We start from the raw sequence: 22,688 nt of genomic DNA, 5'->3' as shown, positions 1-22,688 counted from the left end.
AAGGAAACAGCCCTGTGTGAAGCCAGAGTCACTTGCTTCCTTCCCTACTTTCCCAGTACGATCAGTTGAAGGGGGCAGCCAGACCCGTCTTCCTCCCATCTGTGATCCCAGCCCCCCAACACTACTCACACCACAGGCACGGTCACCGCCCACCAGAGGTTTGTCAAGGGGCTCTTTCTCCACAGAGGCTTGGTGCGATGCACATGGGTGATGGAGATGAAGACTAGAAAGATTGGCCAATGGGGTGTCAAGGCTCCCCAAAGTCTTGCCTCCCACCTTGGGGCTTCCCCGTTAGCAGTCAGCAGCCCCAGCGAGACAGAGTCCTCACCAGTGTGCAGGACAATGAGGGCGGCTGTGAGCTTCTGAGCCGACAGCAACCCGTTGGCGAACTCCTCAAACCAGGCTGGGGCTCTGTTGTCATTGCTGCAGAGGGAGACGAAGGCTCAGCCTCCTGAGGGCCGGACAGGAGGGCAGGCCGGTGAGGGGAGGACCTAGACCCACCTGCAAAGCATGATTGACGAGCAGTTGGTGAGGTTGCGGGCCCGGGCGCTGTCACAGAAGCTCTGCAGGGTGAAGCCAAAGCAGACGAGGCACGAGCTGATGGTAAGGCTGAACTTGAGCAGGAAGCAGAGCAGGAAGTAGTGCTGGGTCTGCGGCAAAAGGAAGGACAGTCATTTCCACGGTGGGTGCCCTTTCTGCAGGCTCCAAGGCACGCTTGGCACCTGCTCATCTTTTCTACGTGTTTAACAAACTCTCAGCAAATAACCGTCCCTTGGGGGATAAGGACCAGGGGCCACATTCATTTCCAGTTTTGGCCACCACCTCTCTGCCAGATCCCTGACCTCTGCAGAGCCTTCCAGGTGAGGCCTATCTCCAGCTCCTCTGAGAAACCCCGGTAATCTGGGTCTGCCTTGCTTACCTTCTTAGGAATGGACTGAAGGTTTTTGCCTGTTGCCATAGACATGATGGAGCTATGTGGTGGCTTCCCCAAAAGAGAGATGCTGAAATTAAGTGGGGGTAAAGGGACAGTGGTTACTACTGTCTCCCAACCCTCTGAGGGAGCACCTATGGGGAATCTTGGGAGTGAGGTCAAGTCCAGTAGTGAGGTGGAGTTGAGACAAAGGGCTTTGTCTCAGGGTCCCCTTGCACCAGACATGATCCCTAAGGCATGCTGCCAGAAAACTCTGGGCCCCTTGGGATGCCCACTGACACCCCCACCCCACTAGCTGGGCACAGAGGGGCTTCAAGGCCTCTCACCTGAGCAGAGGGTAGCAGAAGCAGGACAGCCATAAGATGTCTGTGGTACTCAGGAGTGGTGGCAGCTGGACCAGACAAGAAAGGAACTAAACCAGGAAAGAAAGCATCACCAGATGTGTAGACCCTGAGGCTACCTTGCCCTTCCCCGACAGACTTAACATCTTGACCCTGACGATCAGGGAAGAGAGAACACTGCTACCAGTGAGATCATCTCTAAAGCTGAGTACACAGAGGGGCTCGTGACTATACTGCACCTCCGACTCCTCAGACTGTCCCTTCCTTACAAAGGGGACAATGGCTGTCCAGGCCCTGGCTTACCTGAATGATCACAAGGGTCAGCTGGCATTGCAACAGGAAAAGGAAGCACTTACGGATGCCATAGGTAGCATGCCGAGCCTAAGGACCAAGAGGGACAGATTATGATCCAGGAGTGCCGGGCCTCTCTCGGGCCTCGGGCCTCTGATGCTCCTGCAAGGAAGGAGCAGAGACCGATTCAACTGCCTCGGGGAGCTTCAATTGTTTCTCCCACAGGCCAGGAAGGCAGAGAGCATGAGCCTAGAGGGCCCAGGACTATCATGTGTTGCAGCTCTGCCTTCAGGGCTACCCTAGAGGGCCCGTGCCCCCCCACCTCCACCCCCCAATGCTTATCTGAGACCCACCTGCTCAATGAGCCGGATGATGCTGATGGTCTCTTCCTGGCGAAAGGTCAGGGAGCAAGGCAAGCTGTTGAGTTGCCCTGAGAGCTGCAGGGGAGAAAGGCCATCCGAGGCCTGGGCCATGGTGGTGCTGGTGGCATAGCCAAAGGTCTCCCAGGAGCAGCGGGATGGGTACAGGGGATCCAGGGCAATGCTGCTCCGTAAAGGGAAAATCCACCGTGACTATACATAGCTGTCTACCACAAGGCTGGAGCATCCCATCCCTCTACTAGCAGGCGCGGCCCCTGGGTCTGAGCCAAGGCCCCAACTACATGCTGGCCTGTCCACCCAGGGTCTGAGAAGCAGAGATTGGCCCACAGTCCCAGCTACATGCTGGCCTGTCCACCCAGGGTCTGAGAAGCAGAGATTGGCCCACAGTCCCAGTGTCTGCCCCTGACCTGACATCACTCTGGAGGAAGAGGCAGCTGTTCCGCAGATTGGCAGAGCTGCCCAGGCAGCAGGTCACCTCCCCATTCTCCTGCATGATCTTTATCATCTCACACATGGCTGTGGGCAGGTAAGAGTCACTAGAGTCAGGCAAGTGGAGCCCCGTGCAGTTAACTAGCAGAAGCCACAGGCCAAAAGCACAGGGAACAATGGTGAGCAACCCCACCCAGCAGCATGACCACATGGACACTTACTCACCTCAGGCGCCCTGAGATGCCCACAGTATCATCCCACTGGACCCCAGCCAGTCCCTGCCCCAGCCCAGATTTTCCCACTCGTTGCTTAGAAAATTCTCATCCCCTCTGAGCTACAATGGTGCCCACCCCTTGCCAAGCTCAGGAGGAGGGGCCACAGCACTCACTCTCAGGGGTGCAGTCAGTGAAGAGGGGCACCAATAGCGGTACATTGTCAATGTTCTGCAGGTGGGGCCGCACCTGGTGGATGCCCCGGGGCAGCTTGGCCTGGAGGAAGCAGAGCTGCCAGTAGTCTCAGGACAGGGAGCAGAGGATCACCACCCCTCCTGCCTACTCCGCCCCCCCCACCCCATTCTCTTCCTGAATCAGTTCTGTGGCCACTTCAGGGGCATAGGATGTATCCCGTCATACCCGGTTGCAGTCCTCCAGGAAGCTGGGGATGTCACTGTCCGTGGGCTGGAAGCTGATGAGGTCTGAGTGACCTTCTTCCTCTAAGAGGAGGAGCCCTTCTGCGTCATCTCGGGACACTGTGGGGATGAAAGCCTGTCCTCACCTTGGGCCAGCCTTCTGGAAGGCTAAGTCACGCCCTGCAAACCATACACAGCCTCTTCCTCCAGGTCTCCGCTTTTAACAGTTACTGCCTACAGGGACACTGGGGCTATATCCAGACGGGGTGTAATACAGGAGGGAGCGATCTAAGGTTCTCCTCGCTGTACCTCCCAAGAAGGGGATCTTTCCACACTCGCTCCATCCCCCCACAAGCTTTTGCCCTCACTCTGATTCAGGTCATCATGGAGAGAGCCTGCATGGCTGGGGCTGGAGGGAGGGATCTCAGAGCCGGGCATGTCACCGTTGGGCGTGAGGGAGATGTGGCAGTTCCAGCCTGTCTCCAGGCCCATCTTTTCTGCAAACACCTGTGAAAGGCAGACGGTGATGAGCAGAAGGGCCCAGAAAGATCAGGGGGACAAACAGGAAGGTTCTCCCCACCTTGCTCCTGAGCTCATCCTCCAAAGAGAAGTAGACAAAGCGGATACAGGCGTTGACCAGCCCATCGATGAGGCGCACGATGTCCAGCCGGGCCTGGTACTGGGAGGACACCATGCCCATGAAGATCTGACCGCTCAGGGCCTGCATGCAGTCTTCCTTCTCCAGGACCTCCCCGATCCCTTCTTCAGGCAGGCACAAGACACAAAAGCCAGCCGGCGTGTGGCAAGACAACCAGGACACAGTCCAGTCAGGACATGGAGGAACCAGCAGATTCCAGGAGGCAGCCCAGGGCCACACACATAGAGGCCACACCCAAATCAATGAGCGTAAGGGCCCCAGGGGACCACACACACATACACGCAGCCACACAGGTGCACACAGGGCCAACACACATAAGAGAAAAGACAATGAGAGACACCCATCAGGGAGGTGACCGGACTGGGAAGGCAGGCTGCGCGTGGCTCAGCACCTGCCCAGCCTGGCTCCAGGCTAGAGGGCTGGTCCGCCCTTAGCACACAGTCTCCTAGGCTTGGGGGTGGAAGGCAGAGTCTGTCCCTCTGTTCTAACTAGTGTAATGCTTTACGAACCCACCATTTTACGGCTTTCTCAGAGACACTTTTATACCCATTAATCCTCTCAGACACAAGAAAGCCATGAGGAAAAGAGGCGGAGAAGGCATGTAGTTGTAGATGAGGAGAAACTGAAGGGTTTCCCCATGTCATGAGCTGCCGAATGCCACACTGGCACCTCAGTTCCTATGGTCTGCCCGTGGCACTGGCTGCTGAGTGATGCCATGGCCCCAGGGTGCCCCATGCCACTTGCACTGAGGTAAGAGGCTCAAGGTACCGTCAGAGCTCCAGCTGCTGCGGCGGGGGTTTGGCTTGACGGGGACGGCGCTGGGCAGCTCACACACTGTGAAGATGCTGTTCTGGCCAGGCACCTGCACCAGCTCGATGCACTTGCCATTGAGCTGAGAGGACAGGGTGCAAGTCATGGGCTTGTAGGCGAAGGCGGAGCAATAACCAGACAGGCAGGCTCGCTGGTAGAAATCCAGCACTTTCTTTCTGTCAGAGAAGCGGGGAAGGAGTAAGATAAGTGGTCTTCAGATACCCGTGACCATTAGGCAAACAGACCAGCAAAGCCCCTCACTCACCTGTCAGAACCCGAAAGGGGGTAGATATCAGCACCGTCCCAGAAGTCTGTGCAGGCCTCCAAGATCACATCAGCAGTGCCATGAGACAGCATCTGCTCTGTGCCTGGGGTGGGGAAAAGAGACCACACCATGAGGCCACAAACCAGCCCTGCTTTACTCTGTCTGACCTAGAATACTACAGTCCTTACAGATGGTGTCAAGGTATTCCTGATAGACAAAAGGCCCTCCTTTCAGACCTCCTGGTCAGTAGGCCCCCGTGGAACGTCACTAGACGAGTCATGTCAGCACTGCAATCCATATCCTCTGGAGAATGCCATTCTCCGTGACTCTGCTCTCTGAGCCCCGCCCCTGCCACATCAAGGACTTGGGGAACTGTCCAGCGTTCACTGACTTACGCTCCCGCCCCTGAAATCATGGGATGGGGTCTAGGCTCCTGCCCCTGAAATCATGGGATAGGCTGTAGTCCCCTGCCCCTGAAATCATGGGATAGGGTCTAGGCTCCCGCCCCTGAAATCATGGGATGGGGTCTAGGCTCCTGCCCCTGAAATCATGGGATGGGGCCTAGGCTCCCGCCCCTGAAATCATGGGATGGGGTCTAGGCTCCTGCCCACCGAGCCTTGGGAGGGGTGCCTAGAAGCCCCTGAGCTGAAGTGAGGCTTACTGGTAGCAGTGTCTTTGATGAAGAGGCTGATCATGTGGCTGAGCGGGGGGCGCCGCTTGGTGACACAGGAGGGCCGCCCCAGTGATGTCTCCTTCACAGTCTCAGCACTGGGGAGGCGGTAGAGCGCCAGGTGGTTCTCCTGCTTGAAGAGCTCCTTGGCCCCTGGTGTGAAGCCTGTGAACAAGGACAGCACTTGGGGCCGTTGGGAGTCGGGACGAGGCTCCCCGGCCACCTCACACTGCGGAACAGACAGCCTGGCCAGCCCCAGCTATTTTTATACCCCAGCAACCATCTTGCCAGACGAGAAAGCTAAGGGTGGTCAATGTTTATGACAAATGAAAGCCATGCCGGGACAGTCAGTGCCAGGCCTGTTCTGAAAGGCCAACAGTCACTCAGAAGGCCCCACCCCCAGCACCACAGTGCCATACCAATGAGGCGGGCCAGCTCACAGAGGCCCCAGGGCACATGTACAGGCAGCACAGCACTGTGGCTCTCCTGCAGCGCGATGTTGCACAAGTGGTCGGAAAAGCGGCACAGACGCTCAGTGACACTGGCGTTACACAGGTTCAGGAGCACGTTGAGACCCAAGGGCTTGAGGGAGGTAAGATGTAACTGCCAGTTGGAGTCATCAAACTGGATGCATGAGGGGTTCTGCTGGTCTTGGGACAGGCTGAGCATCTCCAAGTGGTAGTCGCACACAAAGTCCTCAGCCTCATAGGGATCACCCTCCGTCCCAGGCTGGGCCTGGAGGAAAGGTGAGGGTAAGGGAAGCCCCAGGCTGGGAGGGGGTGGGGAAGGGCTCTGATACCCAAGCAGGCCCAGAACTAGCCCCACAAGAAAGCCCATCTTTCCAGGGAGGGTGCTAGTGCCCACATGCTCCTGTCTCTGCTGAGAGCCTCTCCCCATCCTCAGGCTTCGTGTGTGTGTGTGTGTGTGTGTGTGTGTGTGTACTAATTACTCTCTGGCTTTTTGGCTAAGTTCAAGAATCGGATGTACACCCAATAAGCCTGGCAGTGCCCACACAGGGAAGGGACAAGGGGCCTGTGCTAGCTAGGGAGCCTGTGTCTAACAGGGAGCCTTGATGTGTGTGTTTAGAAAATTCTAATTAGGGGGCTGACAACCTGGGGAAGCACTGGATGAGACAAAGCCCCATCACAGAGGCGCCTTGGCTCGGACCCCAGGAGGTCACCCTGCCGACCAGGCCTGAGAAACACTGGAAGAAGGGCTGATTGCGACTCACGTGCTCTTCCGTCCCTTTGATAGGGGAGGCAGGGAGATCTGCGACAGAGAAGGTGGCTTCTCTACTCTGTCCCAACCTCTCACCTTGCTGGGCTCCTCCTCTCCACCTTCAGTGTCCCGACTGAAGCTCACGCTGGAACCAGATGGGTGTTGGCTGCGGCCATGGACTTTGTGATGACAGGAGGGCTCTGAGGGCTTGGGACCATCGCCAGGCCAGTCGCCACGCTCCTGCTCGTTGGAAAGGTGCAGAGTATTGTTCAGGGAGCCAGCCAGGAGGGCATCTCGTTCATGGGGCTGAGGAGACAGGAGCACAGGTCTAGGACCAAAGTCCCAGGGCTCCCAAGCAGAAGGGAGGCGGGCAGTGCTGGACCTTCTTACTGCCTTAGCCTTTGTTCTTTGTTGTTTGGGTTTGTGGTGTTGTTGTTTTGTTTGTTTTGTGGTGTTGTTGTTTTGTTTGTTTTGTGAGACAGGGTTTCTCTGCGTAGCCCTGGCTGTCCTAGAGCTCGCTCTGTAGACCAGGCTGGCCTCGAACTCAGAGATCCTCCTGCCTCTGCCTCTTCTGTGCTGGGATTAAAGCCATGCGCCACCATGCCTAGCCACTTATCCTTCATCCTAAGTGCTGAGAAGAAGCTCCTGGGAAGCCTAAGCCCTCTTGCCCTCCCAAGGCCACAGGCGGCTCTTGATGCTAAGCAGCCAAGCTAACCCAGTAAGAGCTGGCCATACCTCCTCCTCTACCTCAGGATGGCAGAAGGAGCGGGTAGACAAGTCGTCTGTGAGGTCCTCGTGGCTGCTGTGAGGGGGTTCCACCTTCCCGCTGAAGAAGAGCACAGTTTCTGGGCTGGGATTTGGCCATGATAGAATCCCCTGCTTGTCCACACAGCACAGCACCTGTACGGGGAGAAGCAGGGTTAGAAAAAGACTCAGCACTACTCTGACTGCCCAGTGGCCACACAGACCAGATGAACCATCCAGACCCAGCCAGAAGGTGTAGTGCGCAGGTGCAGCCTCCCAGCAGAGCCTCCTCACCGTAACAGAGCCCAAGCTGTGTAGCAGACTGGCACTGTGGCTCAGTGTTGGTGATGTCCCCTGGATCACCCTCAGAAAGTGACCCCAGATGCAATGCAGCATTTCCTGGTAGGAGACAGACAGTCTGTGAGGATATTTGGGGCTTAGCCTTATTTCCCTGCAGATACCCTGTAGGGCCCAAATCAAGAAAAGTCCAGGGGGATGCTGGGAAGTGGGATTCTAGGACAAGATATTGATATAGAATCAGGCCTAGGTCATGCCTAACACAGATGGGGTCGGGAGAACACCGCATGCTCAGCTGGAAGTTCAAGGCTTCAAACAGAATTATGGAAGTCTAGGAAGGAGGTCACAGAACTTCATGCCTGCAGGGGCCTGGAGGAAAATCCATCTATCTCAGCAACTTACCTGAGAGGAGACAGCTTCAGTGTAGCTGCTCAGAGTATCCTCAGAGAACTTGGCCAACTGCAGAGACAGGGTGAACATCAGTGAGGAAAAACAAAGGCTCCTTATCCCTAAACCCTCTGGTAAAGAGCACCAGGCAGTTCCAGCCTCCCCACTGGTGGACCCACACCTGGGCCTGGCCTGGAACCTACCCGGAAACAGGAAGTACCTGAAGCCATACAGAGCTTCCCAGGGCCTCAACATGCTAAAACCAAGGTGGAAGTGGACTTATGCCCCACTTCCTAGAACAACCTACCAGGGAGCTGGGTGAGGCCTTGCTCATCTGGGCCAGGACACGAGCTTCTCCACAGGCGGTAGCCAGGACCCAAAGGACTGGGAAGAGCAGAGGGAGGATGGGCAACATGCCGTTCACCTGAGGGAGAGTGAAGCACCCAGGATCCTAAGGAGCTGCCGCCGCAAAGGGAAGAAGAGGGGAGGGATGCCCTGCTGTGTAGCCATCCCCTGGGGAGAAAGAGACACCTGTCCAGGGAGCTGGAAGGAAGCGGGGACAAAGGAGACAGTCTCAAGGATGCTTGGGCTGCGGAGAAGCGCAACAGGGAAGAAGGGCCCATCCTTGCCTGGAGCTGGAGAAGGGTGTACTGCCAGGAAGTGACCCCGGGTGCGTTGAACATGAAGCGCAGGGCATTGGTGATGAGGAAGCCAGCCTGCAGGGACAGGATGGGCACAGACTTAGTGCCAGCCCCTGGGGAGGCACTGAGCTGTAGGCCTTGCCTGTGCCATTCACGGCGCTGTTCACACCCCCCTCTCCATGTGCTCTCATCTGAGCTGGCAGCCCCTCACGCACCAGGACCACAGGCACAGCATAGTGAAGCATCACGGACTGTACTGTGAACCGTTCGTTGTCCAGAGCGGTGACGGGGCGGGACAGGGCTGTGTCCAGGCACCATCTGCAGAAAGAGGCGACCCTCAGTCTCTTGGGGGAAGACACCAGACACATTGAAAGGGCTCTGAGCCTCTCTCCTGGACAAGATTTACCAAATACCTCCATGTCCGTGGTTCCCTAGTCAGCCTTGGCCCAGCCTGGACCACACAGTGCCCTGAGAGAGGGGATGTGAGCACCGCCATAGGCATCCTCTCAGTGCGAGAGCTGAAGAGGGGGCCTGCTGTCAGCAGGGCCAGGAACGGGTGAGGTCCTTCCTAGCCACAGGAAACAGGCAGGAGGACGACAGTGACAGTGTTACCTGATGTTGTCAATCACGGGTGTCTCCAGGACCCGGAAGAGGCGGTGTTGCTGGGGGTTCTGCGGCCCTTTCTTTACTTCTCCCCGAGGTGAGGGTGGTGGAGAGAAGGGCGGGAACAGGTCTCCGGGCTCCAGCACAATGTGCTCGTCATCCTGCCAGCAGTGACGCAGAGGGAAAGGCTCCCTCAGAGCGCATTGTGGTGGGTTTTACTGGGACGGGGCTGTTTCCTTTTGGTCTCCTGAGATAGTCTCACTGTGTAGCAGCTCATGCTGCCTGGGAACCCTCAAGCCTTCTGCCTCAGCCTCCACAGTGCTAGGATTACAAATGTGCACCACCATGGTGCGCGAGACCACTCTTCCTCAACACTGCCAGCTAAGTAGAAATAGCTCCCAGGGTTAGGGCCTCTCCACTAGCAACGAGCCTCTCAGGGTGGCCCTGTGGGACCTGGGTTTCTAGGACTTAAGGATCCAGGAAAAGAAAGATCAACAGGAGGAGGAGGTTCTAGGCCTGCCCAAGTATCCTTGTGAGCCCCCAAGCTGCCCAGGAAACCTCAAGATCTAGCGTAAGGACACCTAACCTTAGACACTCCCCCAGCTGTCCCCACTACCTTGATGCCCCGCAGGGAGGCGAAGGACTCCTGGCCAGGCCTCAGGGCTATGATGTCTCCTTCTACCAACAAGCTAACTGGAAGGTTCACCAGGTGTCCATCTCTGTAAGCCCAGTGCAGGGACCAGGAAGGTGCAAAGGGCATGTGGAGGTCTGGATACATGGCGTTCGGCCACTTGATCTCTTTTCCATCCCTGAGAGCATCTAATGAAAACAGGAATGACAGCCCATTCCACACACACAAATGTACCCCATATTTCAACAATGCTTTCCCCGAGACTCCTTCCTAGTGCCATGTATATCAAGACCGATTCTGCCAAGCTTAGTGGCGCATGCCTGTAATCCCAGCACTCAGGAGGTAGAGGCAGGCGGATCTCCCTGAGTTCAAGAACAGCCTGGTCTAGAAAGAGAGTCCAGGACAGCCAGGCTACACAGAGAAACCTTGTCTCAAGAAAAATTTAAAAAAGATTCCAGCGCTGTGGGGAGGAAGTAAGGAGTAAAGCTGTCTGCCAGGCAACAAGAGATGGCTTCCAGGAAGGGGCAGCATGGGGCCCAGGCCAGGAAGAACGAGCAAGACTCTGTCAGTTAGAGACAAGGAGGGAGAACCAATCCAGGTTGAGATGAGCAGAACAGGCACAAAGCAAGTCTGACACTGGCCTCTAGGGCAGAGGAGACCATAATGGGATGATGAACAGAAAAAGGAGAGGCTGAACAGCGCTGGAAGCCTGTGGCAGAAGCTCTCAGGAGCTGTGTGTGGCATCTAAGATGCCTGGAGCGAGGCTGGAGAGATGGCTCAGCAGTTAAGAGCACTCACTGACTGCTCCTCCAGAGGTCCTGAGTTCAATTCCCAGCAACTACATGGTGGCTCACAGCCATCTATAATGTAATCTGATGCCCTCTTCTGGCCTGTGGGTTTATATGCAGGCAGAGCACTGTATATATAATAATAAATACATTTAAAAAAAAAAAAGATGCCTGGAGTGACAGGAGGGAGCCCCTGTCATCTGTCACGAGCCCTGGCTGGATCTAGGCTGTTTATCTGTTACCTGTGTGGTCAATGGTAAGCCTTTTTCTAACCCTGCCTCTCTCTACAGGGATCCTACCCTAGTCAAGCCCTAGCCTGGGTGCTGTGCTCCTGGGCAAGAGACAGCTCACAGAACAGGGTCCGTCCTTCTTCATTACCTTGTTACTTCGGGTGCCAGGTACATGGTTATAACTAACTCAGAATTTCGGAATAAATAAATAAATAAATAAATAAATAAATAAATAAAACAATCAGCAGATTCTCAGTGAGCGCTGATCTGCCACCCGTCTGTTTCAGAGAACAGCACAAACGCTGCAGCTTCTCTCACACTGTCACATGCCCCTGGGGCACAGAAGCCACAGTCTTTACAAACAGAGCCCTGAGCTACAGCGGGGATCTCAGTAAGCTGGGCAGAACGTGGGCGGAGCCCTCCCCTTTAGGCACACTCCTCTACTGGAATGCCGACTGATCCTCATCGTCTTGGGTCCCCAGCTCCCTGCTCAACCAGTAGGCATCTTAGCTTCTCTTCCTCTGGGCCAGTACCAGCGGACAAGACAGATATGGAAAAAACTCTCAACTTCCCTCTCACCAAGGGACAGAGTGTTCTCAAGAGCCCACAGTGTCGCCATACACTGCCCAGCTGCCCAGGCCACTGCCCGGTACCCACAGCTGTCCCCATCCTGCTCAGGAGAACAGGACCCTCCTCTAAGTCCGTGTCACAACACATCCTTCCTCCAGCCTGGTCCAACCCTCCGTCTCACCTTGGATTTGGTCGATGATTCCCCAGAGCCTGCGCTCCACCTCCTGGCGCTTCAGCCGATCTTGCCGCCCAATGAGGATGAGATTGAGAAGCAGCAACAGGAATAGCGCAGAGGCGTTTACCAGCTCCACTCCACGGCTGGTGTTGAGGAACACAGAGAAGAGCATGGCCTCCCAGCCACACCCACATCCCAAGATGCCCCCTTCTGCTAGCTTGCTTCCTGTCCCCATCAGAGCCCTCAGATACCATATCTAAGGCTTGGAATGGAGCTTACAGTCTTGGTCCCTGCTTACCTCCCAGCTGGCTGGCCCCCACAGCAGCACAGCAGCAGCAGCACAGCCAGCAGCATGAGAGAGGCCCCCGGCCAGTGGAAACAGGAGCAGCGGTTATTAAGGTGCAGGAAGTTGCTTTTCCACATCTCCTAAGGTGACACGACAGGCAGGCAAGTGAGTAACCCAGCTAGCCACAACCTACCTCCTATGCCTCGGGCCTGCCCGCATCTTCTGGCCACCTCCAGTAAGCAGAGTGGAGCATCACTGCCAGGAGTGCGAGACTTCTGACTGACACAGCCTCCCTGCCTCTATGGCTACCCCTGAGGAAGCTTCACCTTCCACGTGCGGCCTTTCTTCTGTTCTTTGAGGTGTTTCTCCAATACAGCCTCCAGCTGCTCCTTCAGGACACTGAGGGCCTTCCGGGTAGACAGGCCCAGAGCCGAGGGAGGCTCTCCCTGCAGGGCAGCACCAACAGTCAGAATCTTCCCAGGGCCCGCCCAGACCTACTCTTTGATCACAGTCTTCTCTTCCCTCTCCTGACTCCCTACATTTCTTTCGTTGTTGTTTTTTGGGTTTTGGTTTGGTTTGGTTTTTTTTTTCGAGACAGGGTTTCTCTGTTTATCCTTGACTGTCCTGAACTCACTTTGTAGTCCAGGCTGGCCTCGAACTCACAAAGATTCGCCTGCCTCTGCCTCCCAAGTGCTGGGATTAAAGGCGTGCGCCACCACTCCCGCCCCTGCCCCCCTTCACTTCTTAAAGCCAAGTTAAAAATAAAAGCAAAAACCAGTACTCTCAGTTAAGTCTCAAGCCCTGTGAAAAATGGTTAAGGAGCCTATTTGACATCAACGCAAACCTGGCTGCCAGATTCTCCCAGCATCCCTCAGCTCATACCTGCTACAGGGTCCTCCTGGCCTGCATACCCCGCTCTCCAGCACTTCCCTACATAATCCAACCGTTTTTTGGTTACCTACCCCTTTTGTACTTTGCCCTCCTGGATGCTGCACCTGGCTCCTCTCTCCTCTTCCCTCCCCTCTGCCCATCCTCACATGGCTCACAGTCCTGTCCACTCTGCACCCTCCCAGATGTCTGCCCCTGCCTATGCTCTCCCTTTCATCTACAATAAACTTTCTCCTCCACCGCACCTAGGGGCAGTCACGTCCTCCATTTTATTTCTCTTTTTCATTCACTTTGTCTACTCAGTCCACTCATTCAGCCCTTGCCCCCCTGAGCTGGGCGGCCTTCCTGCCCTGTTCAAACTCCCACCCCTCACCCCCATCTTACTTCAAGGGTCTTTCAGATCTCACAGACCAAAAGATACCTATTTCCTTGCCATTGTTTGTTTGTTTATTTGTTTGTTTGTTTTTGACCCAGGTCTCTCCATGTATTCCTGGCTGTCCTGGAACTGTAGATTAAGTTGGCCTTGAACTCACAGAGCCCCCTGAATGCTAGGATTAAAGGTGTGCATCGCCATGCCCTGTGATGCCTATTTCTTTGCCGGAGCTAACTCAGCATGCTAATTAACTGTTCCTGGGGAAGGCATTTAAGAAAATCCTAGGGCTGGTGATGGCTTTGCCAGTAAAGGTTTGAGCTGTTGAGCCTGAGGGCCTGAGTCCAAGCCCAGGACCTATATGATAGGAGAGAAAAACCAACTTCTGCAAGATGTCTGAGACCTATACACACATAAATAGATATAGCAATTTTTTTAAATTAAGAAGAAAAAAAAAGAGTCAGGCAGTGGTGACGCATGCCTTTAATCCCAGCACTCGGGAAGCAGAGGCACCACTGTGAGTTGGAGGCCACAGAGTTCCAGGACATCCCGGGCTACACAGGGAAACCCTGTCTTGAAAAAGCAAAGGGCTATTTAAAAAAAGAAAAAAAAAAGAAAACGCTACCACTTTTACCTTCTAATACCACACTATTTTACAAAACAGGATTTTGTAACACTATAAAGTCAAGGGAAAGGCAACTAGCTGCTCTTTTTGTTTTGTTTTGTTGCTTTTGGTTTTTTCGAGACAGGGTTTCTCTGTGTAGCCCTGGCTGTCCTGGACTCACTATGTAGACCAGGCTGGCCTGGAACTCACAACGATCCACCTGCCTCTACCTCTCGAGTGCTGGGGTTAAAAGTGTGCACCACCAAGCCCAGCACAAGTAGCTGTTCTTAGGGAACTACTACACTGTGACTGTGCCACACTCCTCTGTCACCACAGCTGGCCCTGAGCATAGGGACTGTGTTGAGGGACCTTACAGCCAGTGCTCTCTGTTGAGAACCTCCCATTCCTGCTTCCTCTTTTGTTTGTTTGTTTGTTTGTTTGTTTGTTTAGACAGGGTTCCTCTGTGTTAACAGCCCTGGCTGTCCTGGAGCCAGCCTCTGCCTTGAGTTCGGGGGTTACAGGTGTGTGCCACACGCACAGACATGTTTCCTCCTTCTTTGACTCCAACTATTCTTCCTCCTTTCACACCACTGCCCATCCTTGCCAGTTTCTGGGTGTTTCCAGAGAGATCCCGCCTCAGTTTGGATTCACCTATGCGCTTTCAAGGCCTACATGTCACTTCCTGTTCCAGATAGAGGCCAGCCGCTTCTGCAGCATCCCAGCTAGAGAAAGAGCTCCTCAACAGCTGGCCCCTTCACCTTTACATTTGTCTTACATTTGATTGACTGACGGTGACAAAGGACATCTTCCAGGAGTCAGTTCTCTCCTTCTACCACATGGGTTGCAGGGACCTAGCTCGGGCACTTGGTGGCTGGCATTTTTATGGGCTGGACCATCTCTCCAGCCTCCTCTCCTTTACTGTTAAAACCCACTCCACACTCAGGGGTGGTGGTGGGGGCAGTGAAGTTCAAGGACAGCCAGGGCTACACAGAGAAGCTCTGTCTTAAACAACAACAACGACAAAACACTCCACCACACCCTTGTGCCCACTGCGAGGCCTCGGGGACCTGTGACCTGCCAGCCTGTTCCCTGTTCTTCTTCCGCGGTCCTTGCTCCTTCAGCTCACGTGTAAAGGCCTTTGAGTACTTCATAGCCAGAGATGTACTTGCCACCAGACAACTCTCACTTCCTCAAGATGGCTCAAATGTCATCTCCTGTGGGAGGGGCAATTCCTTAAAGCCCAGAGCTGCGCTTCAGGTTTGTACTCTGATAGGACCAGGGCAGCCTGGCTTTCAGCCTGCACCTTATAGAACTAATTCTGGAGTCTGGCTGTCCTATTGTACCTTAAATTCCTTGAAACAGGCGCTGAATTCTCCTAGCTCCACAAGCTCTCCCCACTGAACCACAACATAGGGTACCACACACACAAGTTCGATGAACACCTGTTGAACGGATGTAAAAATGAATGACCACACAAGTAGTCTCTCCAACTCCTTAGCTAGGGATGTCAACTCCATGCCTGCATCAGTACCTGCAGCTTTCAAGGATGTGCCTGTCCAGGTACCACTCTGACCCCACTGCACCAAAACTTCTGGGATGAAGCGGAGGTTGGGGGTGGGGTGGGGTCCACTGGACAGTTCTACAGGTGCAAGTGTTAAGGCAACAAAGAGTAACGGGTCTTTCCCAGAGATCCCCTGACGAGCTCTCATCAGGGCAAGTCTAAGCAAGAGCAGTGAGTCCTTAGACCAAGACACCTCAAGGCTGTGGAGGCTGCAGAGACCGCAGACCTGGCTGCCTGGACTCCTGTCCCACCTCTCTATGCCAATGGTCCCATCTCTGCCCTCTGCAGGGACCTGTTCTGGCCTTGCCTAGTTGTCACTCTGACTATTCTTTTTTTTTTTTTTTTTTTTTTTTACTCTGACTATTCTTTCCTGACTGGTTCCAAAGGCACCCCTGGCTTTCTCTTTGGTCACTTGGCTTTGGCCCTGGCGAGGACACACACCTGCAAGACTCCAAGGGGCTGCCAGGTCTGAGGGGCAGAGGCCCAGGGCCACGTACCTTGAATTGTGGGTATACATGAATAAAGTCCCCACTTTTGCCTATCACTGGCTACCCCAAGAGTCTTAGCTTCTTTACCTAAATCTAGTAGCATCCTGGCCATCCAGAGCCCAGAGTCCAACACAAGCAAGTGCTCAGCGCAGCTACAGTCTACCGGGCAGTCTAATCTCCTACAAGGCAGAAGCCTCCATGGGGGCCCTAGAGAAGAAAGACAAAGCACTGGCTGCAAAGGCCCCGCTAGGCCTGTCTCTCCCTGGCAGGGAAGGAAGAGGATCTGGGGCCAGTGTAAGAAGCCTGGGACCCTAGCTCCTCCCCGCACACCACTCCTGCTCTCTTGGACTCAGCTCCTGGGATGGATAGGAGTCACAGACCATACCAAACTCATCACGTGTAAAACAGTGGAGGGAGGGAGGAGCCCAGGAGGAGATAGGAGCTGCATGCCCAAGAGACTAGGACAAGGAAGGAGAAAGGACCCAGGCAGATGGCACAGGGCCATAAGGTTATCAGGGAAGCTGCTGGACCTCAAGCTAGGACCGTATGCCCAGGAAGGCGCAGCCCCCAATAAGACTGAGAAAAACCTCGCAGGGGAAGCCAGAGAACCGGGAGGCACCCCTCCTCTAGTGGCCTGCAGAGCTGGGTCCCCAGGCTACGAAGTGGCCATTCTGACACCTGCTGCCTCCTTCTCTGCAGCCCCATGTCCAGGACTGCTCACCCAATCATCACTTATTTCCCTCGCCCAGGTACTGGGCTCCCCTCCAGGTAAGGGAGGCATGGTTGGAGGGTGACAGGGCGCCTCCAGAGCTGTCTGCACACATCTGCCCCCACATGTTATGTCTGGCCAGGGGCACCAACTCCAGACGGGGGATTAAAGACAGTAAAGAAGAGGGAAAATAAGCTATTCTGTAATTACATGCTGCCCAAAGGAAGTGCCTGCCCACACAGGCTGGCCCTGTGGTGGGGTGTGGCTTCTTCTGAGCCAGCCTACTCTTCATAGGCTTCAGCTATGGCGATTCAACTGCTAAGCCTACCCTGCTCCCCTCTGTGGCAGAAGGGCCGGAGCTAAGGGTCAAATCTCTACTTCCCTCATTGTGTCTCAGCATTTCCTCACATGGCAAAAGATCCAGAGCTAAGGAGCTCAGTGGAAAACTATCATACTTTCTGAAGGAAACGCAGAACCGGTTGGTAGGGAACAGGCAGAACCACCTTCTCAGCACAGTGAGACGGGGCACTTCATGTTCCTGGGCACCCTGAAGAGGTTGCAGCAAGTTCCTGGTATCTGAACAATAAATACCCTAAGTCAAGGCAGGCTAAGGTCTGCTTCTCTTTGTCTTCTGAGGTGCAGAAGGGCGAGGAACAGCTTGATGAGCCTTAATGAAGTTCCCAAGGCTAACAAGAGATTTCTCCTGCCTCTCTGATGCTAAAAACTCACACCTTTCTCTGCTACTGGCACCTCTAGACGCATTCTTGGGACCAGAAGTGAGGCTTCCCCCACAGAGAGCCCAGGACAGACACTGAAGGTTTTCAGGCAGAACCAGCCTTTCCCACTATTGTTGGAACTCACATTCAGCCAGAACAAAGGGGGGACAGATTGAGTCAGAAGGGCAGGGTTTTTTGTTTGGCTGGTTTGGTTTGTTGTTGTTTGTTTGCTTGTATGTTTTTTAGGGTCTCACTATGTAGCCAAGGCTGGCTTGGATTTCACTGTGTGGATCAGGCTAACCTCAAAGTCAGAGATCTGCCTGCCTCTGCCTCAAAAGCACTGAGGTTTGCCCACCATGCTGGGCAAAAAGGAAATTGTGACTCAGGGGAGGGAGGCTGGATGTCATCACAAGCTGGGCTGGCTCTCTCCGTTTCGCCAGTAAAGAGGAGTACTAGCAGGACTTAGCATTCATGGGGAACAATGAGGGCAAAATGACTAACAGATCAAAAGCAGTAATCTAGTACTAAGCAGGAGCCCACCTCAGCAAGAAGCCCCCAGCACCTAGCCCCCAGCACCTGGCCCCCAGCACCTGACCCCCAGCACCTGACCCCCAGCACCTGGCCCCCAGCACCTGGCCCCCAGCACCTGGCCCGCAGCACCTAGGCCCCAGCACCTGGCCCCCAGCACCTGGCCCGCAGCACCTAGGCCCCAGCACCTGGCCCGCAGCACCTGGCCTGAGTCCCTGTAGAGCGCTGCTGAGGTTCTCTCCACACAGTAACTGGTCTTCCTACTCTACCTGTTTCAGAAGCAGCAAAATCACAGCTGTATATTCAGGAAGGCAGGTTACAAATTTAGACCATGACTGGTGGTCTTGACACAGACAGCCACCAGTTATCGTCAGTGGGATCCCTTCACCAGGTCACCTCATCACAGCCACTTTAACCGGTACAGCCGTGAGGAACCAGAGCTGAGCTCAGAACAAACCCAGGTCACTGAAGTGTAGTCGGCCACTATGTGCCCCTCTGAGGTTGGCTGGGCACATCTGCAGCCTAGTGCACCAGAGCAGAGCCGCTTTTTCTTTCTCATGCAGACCTCAGCACTTTTGCCCACCTTCAGCAGCCACCGAAATGCAGAAGAAGCCATCCCAACCCTGACTCCGTCACCTCAGTGATCCAGCAGAAAAAAAAGCCCCCTCGCTATAGAGAAGTGACGGCATCCAGGCCCTGAGTTTTGTGACCTATATATGGAGCCCTGGGTCCTAACATCCTGTTCTCCTCTGGGAAACTCAATCCCCAAAGCTGTTCTGGGTAACTTGAAAAACCTGGCTGGCCGTTCCAAGGCATGCTAGCTTTCTGGCCCTGGGTCCAAAGACCCGGTTGCCTCGGGCCCATTCCAGCTGCCCTCTGTTCTGCAGCATCTTCAGGACTCCATTGGCAACCACAACCCAGAGACGCCCTCCTAGGCAGGGAAGAAGGCATTGTCAGAACTCTAAAAGTCAAGCCGCTCTACTCACCATGCTGTGCTTGCCCTGGTGGGGTATCCATAGCTCTGCCTGCTTGAAGAGCATGAGGCAGGGCCTGAGGGATAAGCAGTCAGGTGTGGCAGCTCCCAACACCACCCTCAAGGATAGCGGGAGAAGCAGAAGAGAACGAGAGAGTGAAGAGAGAGGCTGTGTGTGTGAGAGAGGCGAGGGGAGAGTCCAGACCCTGTGTGAGCGAGAGAGGCCGCTGCTGCAGAGAATTGGGCGCAGCAGAGCAGAGCAGAGCAGAGCCTATTTCCAGTCACGCTGCAGACTCAGGGAGGGAGGAGGAGGCAGCAGCAGGCAGCAGCAGCAGCTCTGAGAGGGAGGGAGGCCGAGAGGGAGGGAGAGGAGAGAGAGAGAGAGAGAGAGAGAGAGAGAGAGAGAGAGAGAGAGAGAGAGGAAGCAGGAGGGTGAAGAAAGGAGAGTTGAGAGGCAAAAGTTGATCCACAATTTGCCAGATGCCCAAGCGATGTCCCTTCAGAGAAGGCCAATGTAGGGTGAGCGCAGAGGCAAGATGCACAGAGGGACATTTAGACAGAAGAAAGACACTGTCAAGGGCTTGGGGCAGGCACCCAGGAGTACCCCAGGGGACATAAACACTGGCTTTCTTCCCAGACTACCTGTCCTCTGCCTCTGGTCACTGGGCGAAGTTGGGGGCCCCACTGTGACTGGGCTCATCACCCAGCAGAGTTCCCTGCCAGCCCAGCCAGCAGCAGCTTTCCACGGGGAGAGCTGCAGGAAGGAGGGAGAGGACCGGTGCCTTATTAATAGCAGCACATCCTGCCTGGAGGATATGGGGGGGCAGTGGGGATGGGGGGGGTTGACCAGCAGATATTCCAGCAGGGACTTCCAGGAGGCCCAGGAGTCTGATGGGAGGGAGAGGGCAAGGCCCCAGCTAAAAGGGTTCTCAGGATTCCAGCACCTTCCTTCCAGGTGGCATGGTGATCCTGTAAGCTGCTTATCCACGAAGGGAAGGGCAGCATTTAGACACACCAGGGACCTGGGCTGCCTGGGGACACCTGGATCTTTTTTTTTTTTTTTTTTTTTTGACTGTTTTGATTGTTTGTTTGAGACAGAGTCTCTCTATATGGCTCTGGCTGCCTTGAAACTCACTATGTATGGAGACCAGGTTGGCCTCAGACTCAAGTGACCTGCCTTTGTGTCCTGAGTGCTGAGGTTAAAGGCGTGTGCCACCAAGCCCAGACAGTAGCAAAAACAGGACCTGGGTGACGAGGGCTCTAAAAGCATGGTTCTGGGCACCTGACATAAAAGCAGTCAGCCCAGGCACTTGGGTAAGGGAAGAGGTCAGGCACTGGGAGGGCATTGGGCATTCCTCTGCTAATGGACAGGCCATCTGCAATATGAAGATACAAAGCCCAGGGAGTGAGAGCAGCCTAATGAGTCCCTTGGCTGGAGAGCAGGCTGGAGGCTCAGCGCCTATCTCCAGGGCCCTCTGTCTCCAAGACTACACCCTCTCCAGCTGCTGGAAGGGAAGAGAGCCTCCCGGCACAGGCCAGCCTCTCCCCTCCCCCTAGCTGGCCTGTGTACCTCCCTGTGGGGCCCCAGCCAAACAGTTGAATGGGGACAGAAAGGAGGGGCTGGGAGTCCAGAGGTTAAGGACAGGAAGTCTTTGCTGGGAGCAGGAAAGAGGGAAGGGCGGGGTCAGCTTCTGTGCCAGGCTCTGTAAGGACTATCAGCTGTAGCCACTGAGAAAGACTCCTGTCCCTGGGTTCCAGAAGTCCCTGCTAGGGTGGAAACCAGTCCACCACCGCTCTCCCAGCTCCACCGCACACCTTAGCGGGCACAGACACAGTCCTTCCCCATCTCCGTCCACTTCCCAGACTGCCAGCTTCAATGATAGGTAAACGGCCCCGTTATCTCAGAACAGGGGCCCAAGCTGTCACTGCTGCAGCTCAGCCACCAGCCCCTCCAGACAGGCTGGGGCCTGGTGGGTATGAAGGAAAGGGGACGGAAAGCCAGAAGTCACCCAGCAGCAGACAAAGCAGCCCTGGGCTAAGGCCACCTGAGGCGTCACCACAGAAACTCCTCCTGATCCTTTTCCAAGAAGCTTTCTGAGAGCCCTGGGCTGCAGGCTTACTTCTGAGCCCAGTGTATTACTGAAGACATCCTTGCTGGGCTGGCAGGACTGCTCAGTGGGAAACATACTCACCACACAAGTCTGATGCCCCAAGTTTGATTCCCAGAACCAAGCAAAGACAAGAAGCAATGCCACAAAGTGGACCTCGACCTCTACCTGCACGCTGTGACACATGTGCCCCGGACACAGCATTACACACACATTACCCCCGGGGTTCTGCTACTACACTGACTACGGTTCTGACCCTCAACTGGACTGCGATCCTCTACAAGCTGGGAGCCACCTTCCCAGCCTCTAGGGCTCTGTCGGTCCAAAGCCAATGTTCCATAACCATGGCAGTGCTGCTGGTATGTGGCTTTCTAGCCCAGGACTCATGTGTCCAGAACTCCCCAGGGGGAATGACCTGGTGAGCAGGGCCAGGGTATTAGTAGGGTATGTAGAAACCAGACAAGACACACAAGGACTTCCTGGGGGCCATTCTTTGCCGCAGGAGAGAAATATTCTAAATCTACTTCCATCCAAAGACTGTGCACCTGAAGGCAGGCCCAGTCTTCAACTGCCTGAACTCCTCAAGCCTGTCCGACTTAAGGGTTGAAATCAGGATCTCACAGACGCTGGGCAAGTGCTGCATCCATCAGATAAACCTGCGCCTCTTTTGAGAGAGGACCTCACAAAGTTGCCAAGGGCAGCTTGAACTCGCTCCTGTGGTCCAACCAGGCCCTGGATTTGCAATTCTTCTGCCACAGCCTCTACAGTGGGATTACAGACAGATCTGGACCACCAGGCCCAGCTCCGTCCTGTTGATTAACACATAGCTGTGTTTGAAATATGATGAGGCGCTTGTCTCTAACCACAGAGAGGGTGCCCAACAGCCTTCAACATGGCCAGGCAGGTTGGGGCACGGCCCTAGTGCAGCGCAAACAAACCAAATTACACAGCTCTGGGCAAGGCTGGCTTGGGATCAAACCCAATCAGAAAGCCTGCTGCCATGCAGCTGTGTTAACTGGGCCGCCCTTAACCCTATGTTCATCCCAGCCGGGCAATACTAACCTCTGGGAAGGGGTCATAGTTATACCCCCATAGGCCACCCCAACACACTCACTGTAAAACCTTGAGCTGGGGAGCTCCCAGTGAACCCAGGCGGGGAGAACCCACTAGAGACAACCCCGCAACAGCCACACAGCAACAGAGTAGGGGCCCACCGTATGCTTCTCCTTCAGGTCCATGGGCCCAGGGTACTTCAGACATGCCCAGATGAACACGGTCACACCTGGAAGGAAGCTTCCTCCCCAACATGGACAAACCCCAGTGAGTCTGTCACAGTCACAGCATCTGGGGGGTGGAAAGTGGAAAGAAATCCCGTAAGTAAGGTCACAGGGCTGGGAGGCTGTTGTGCAACACGCTCTAACTAAGCCACAGACGACCAGCACCCCGCTGGCCTGGCCCTCCAGCAGCATGCTTCGGGAGTCAGCCCTAGATGGAGTGCCAGCTCCAGAGGGGTCTCTGGAGAGCATAAGCCTTGTCTTTCAATCTTCTTTTTCAGAGGCATTCCCTGTTCAGTTCCGTGTGCACTCTGTAAACCACCGGCTCCCAGCAAACAGGAAGAGCCTCGGCTTACCAGGACATCTTAAAATTGGGGTGAAAGTCAGCAGTAACGTCATCAGAATCTAACACGTGTTATCAGGGGCATCAGGAGGGTGGACGGGAAGAGACCTGGCTGGCAGAAGCAGGCACGCTCTCCATGTGCTGAGGAACGTG

The 22,688-nt window shown here is 55.0% G+C and overlaps 1 protein-coding gene across 7 annotated transcripts in view; it reads right to left on the bottom strand.

The window, feature by feature from the left end:
- TMEM94 (transmembrane protein 94) overlaps window positions 1-22,688 on the bottom strand; it is a 36,028-nt gene that overhangs the window by 1,161 nt on the left and 12,179 nt on the right. For 3 of the 7 annotated variants that reach the window (XM_084803367.1, XM_084803368.1, XM_084803369.1), the window contains 29 exons: window positions 22,133-22,262; window positions 12,300-12,419; window positions 11,986-12,113; window positions 11,694-11,830; window positions 9,910-10,112; window positions 9,303-9,454; window positions 8,906-9,008; window positions 8,679-8,765; window positions 8,357-8,473; window positions 8,065-8,121; window positions 7,660-7,764; window positions 7,357-7,521; window positions 6,718-6,927; window positions 5,823-6,138; window positions 5,395-5,568; window positions 4,734-4,836; window positions 4,427-4,644; window positions 3,581-3,762; window positions 3,369-3,507; window positions 3,005-3,120; window positions 2,761-2,860; window positions 2,351-2,459; window positions 1,917-2,106; window positions 1,576-1,653; window positions 1,258-1,343; window positions 920-1,001; window positions 502-650; window positions 329-423; window positions 130-223 (listed from right to left, as the gene is read on the bottom strand). In XM_084803367.1, the coding sequence (XP_084659493.1) occupies window positions 130-223; window positions 329-423; window positions 502-650; window positions 920-1,001; window positions 1,258-1,343; window positions 1,576-1,653; window positions 1,917-2,106; window positions 2,351-2,459; window positions 2,761-2,860; window positions 3,005-3,120; window positions 3,369-3,507; window positions 3,581-3,762; window positions 4,427-4,644; window positions 4,734-4,836; window positions 5,395-5,568; window positions 5,823-6,138; window positions 6,718-6,927; window positions 7,357-7,521; window positions 7,660-7,764; window positions 8,065-8,121; window positions 8,357-8,473; window positions 8,679-8,765; window positions 8,906-9,008; window positions 9,303-9,454; window positions 9,910-10,112; window positions 11,694-11,830; window positions 11,986-12,113; window positions 12,300-12,419; window positions 22,133-22,156 (3,839 nt within the window). In that variant the 5' untranslated portion in view covers window positions 22,157-22,262. Of the gene's footprint in view, window positions 1-129; window positions 224-328; window positions 424-501; window positions 651-919; window positions 1,002-1,257; window positions 1,344-1,575; window positions 1,654-1,916; window positions 2,107-2,350; window positions 2,460-2,760; window positions 2,861-3,004; window positions 3,121-3,368; window positions 3,508-3,580; window positions 3,763-4,426; window positions 4,645-4,733; window positions 4,837-5,394; window positions 5,569-5,822; window positions 6,139-6,717; window positions 6,928-7,356; window positions 7,522-7,659; window positions 7,765-8,064; window positions 8,122-8,356; window positions 8,474-8,678; window positions 8,766-8,905; window positions 9,009-9,302; window positions 9,455-9,909; window positions 10,113-11,693; window positions 11,831-11,985; window positions 12,114-12,299; window positions 12,420-18,823; window positions 19,101-22,132; window positions 22,263-22,688 lie in introns of those variants that run through there. The other 4 variants (XM_084803371.1, XM_084803365.1, XM_084803366.1 and 1 more) reach the window with 4 other exon arrangements.

Source organism: Acomys minous, assembly GCF_964271855.1.
Source record: "Acomys minous genome assembly, chromosome: 12".
Taxonomy (NCBI): Eukaryota; Metazoa; Chordata; class Mammalia; order Rodentia; family Muridae; genus Acomys; species Acomys minous.
Note: the sequence above shows the minus strand (reverse complement) of the source record. Positions and strands in the feature narration are given on the sequence as shown.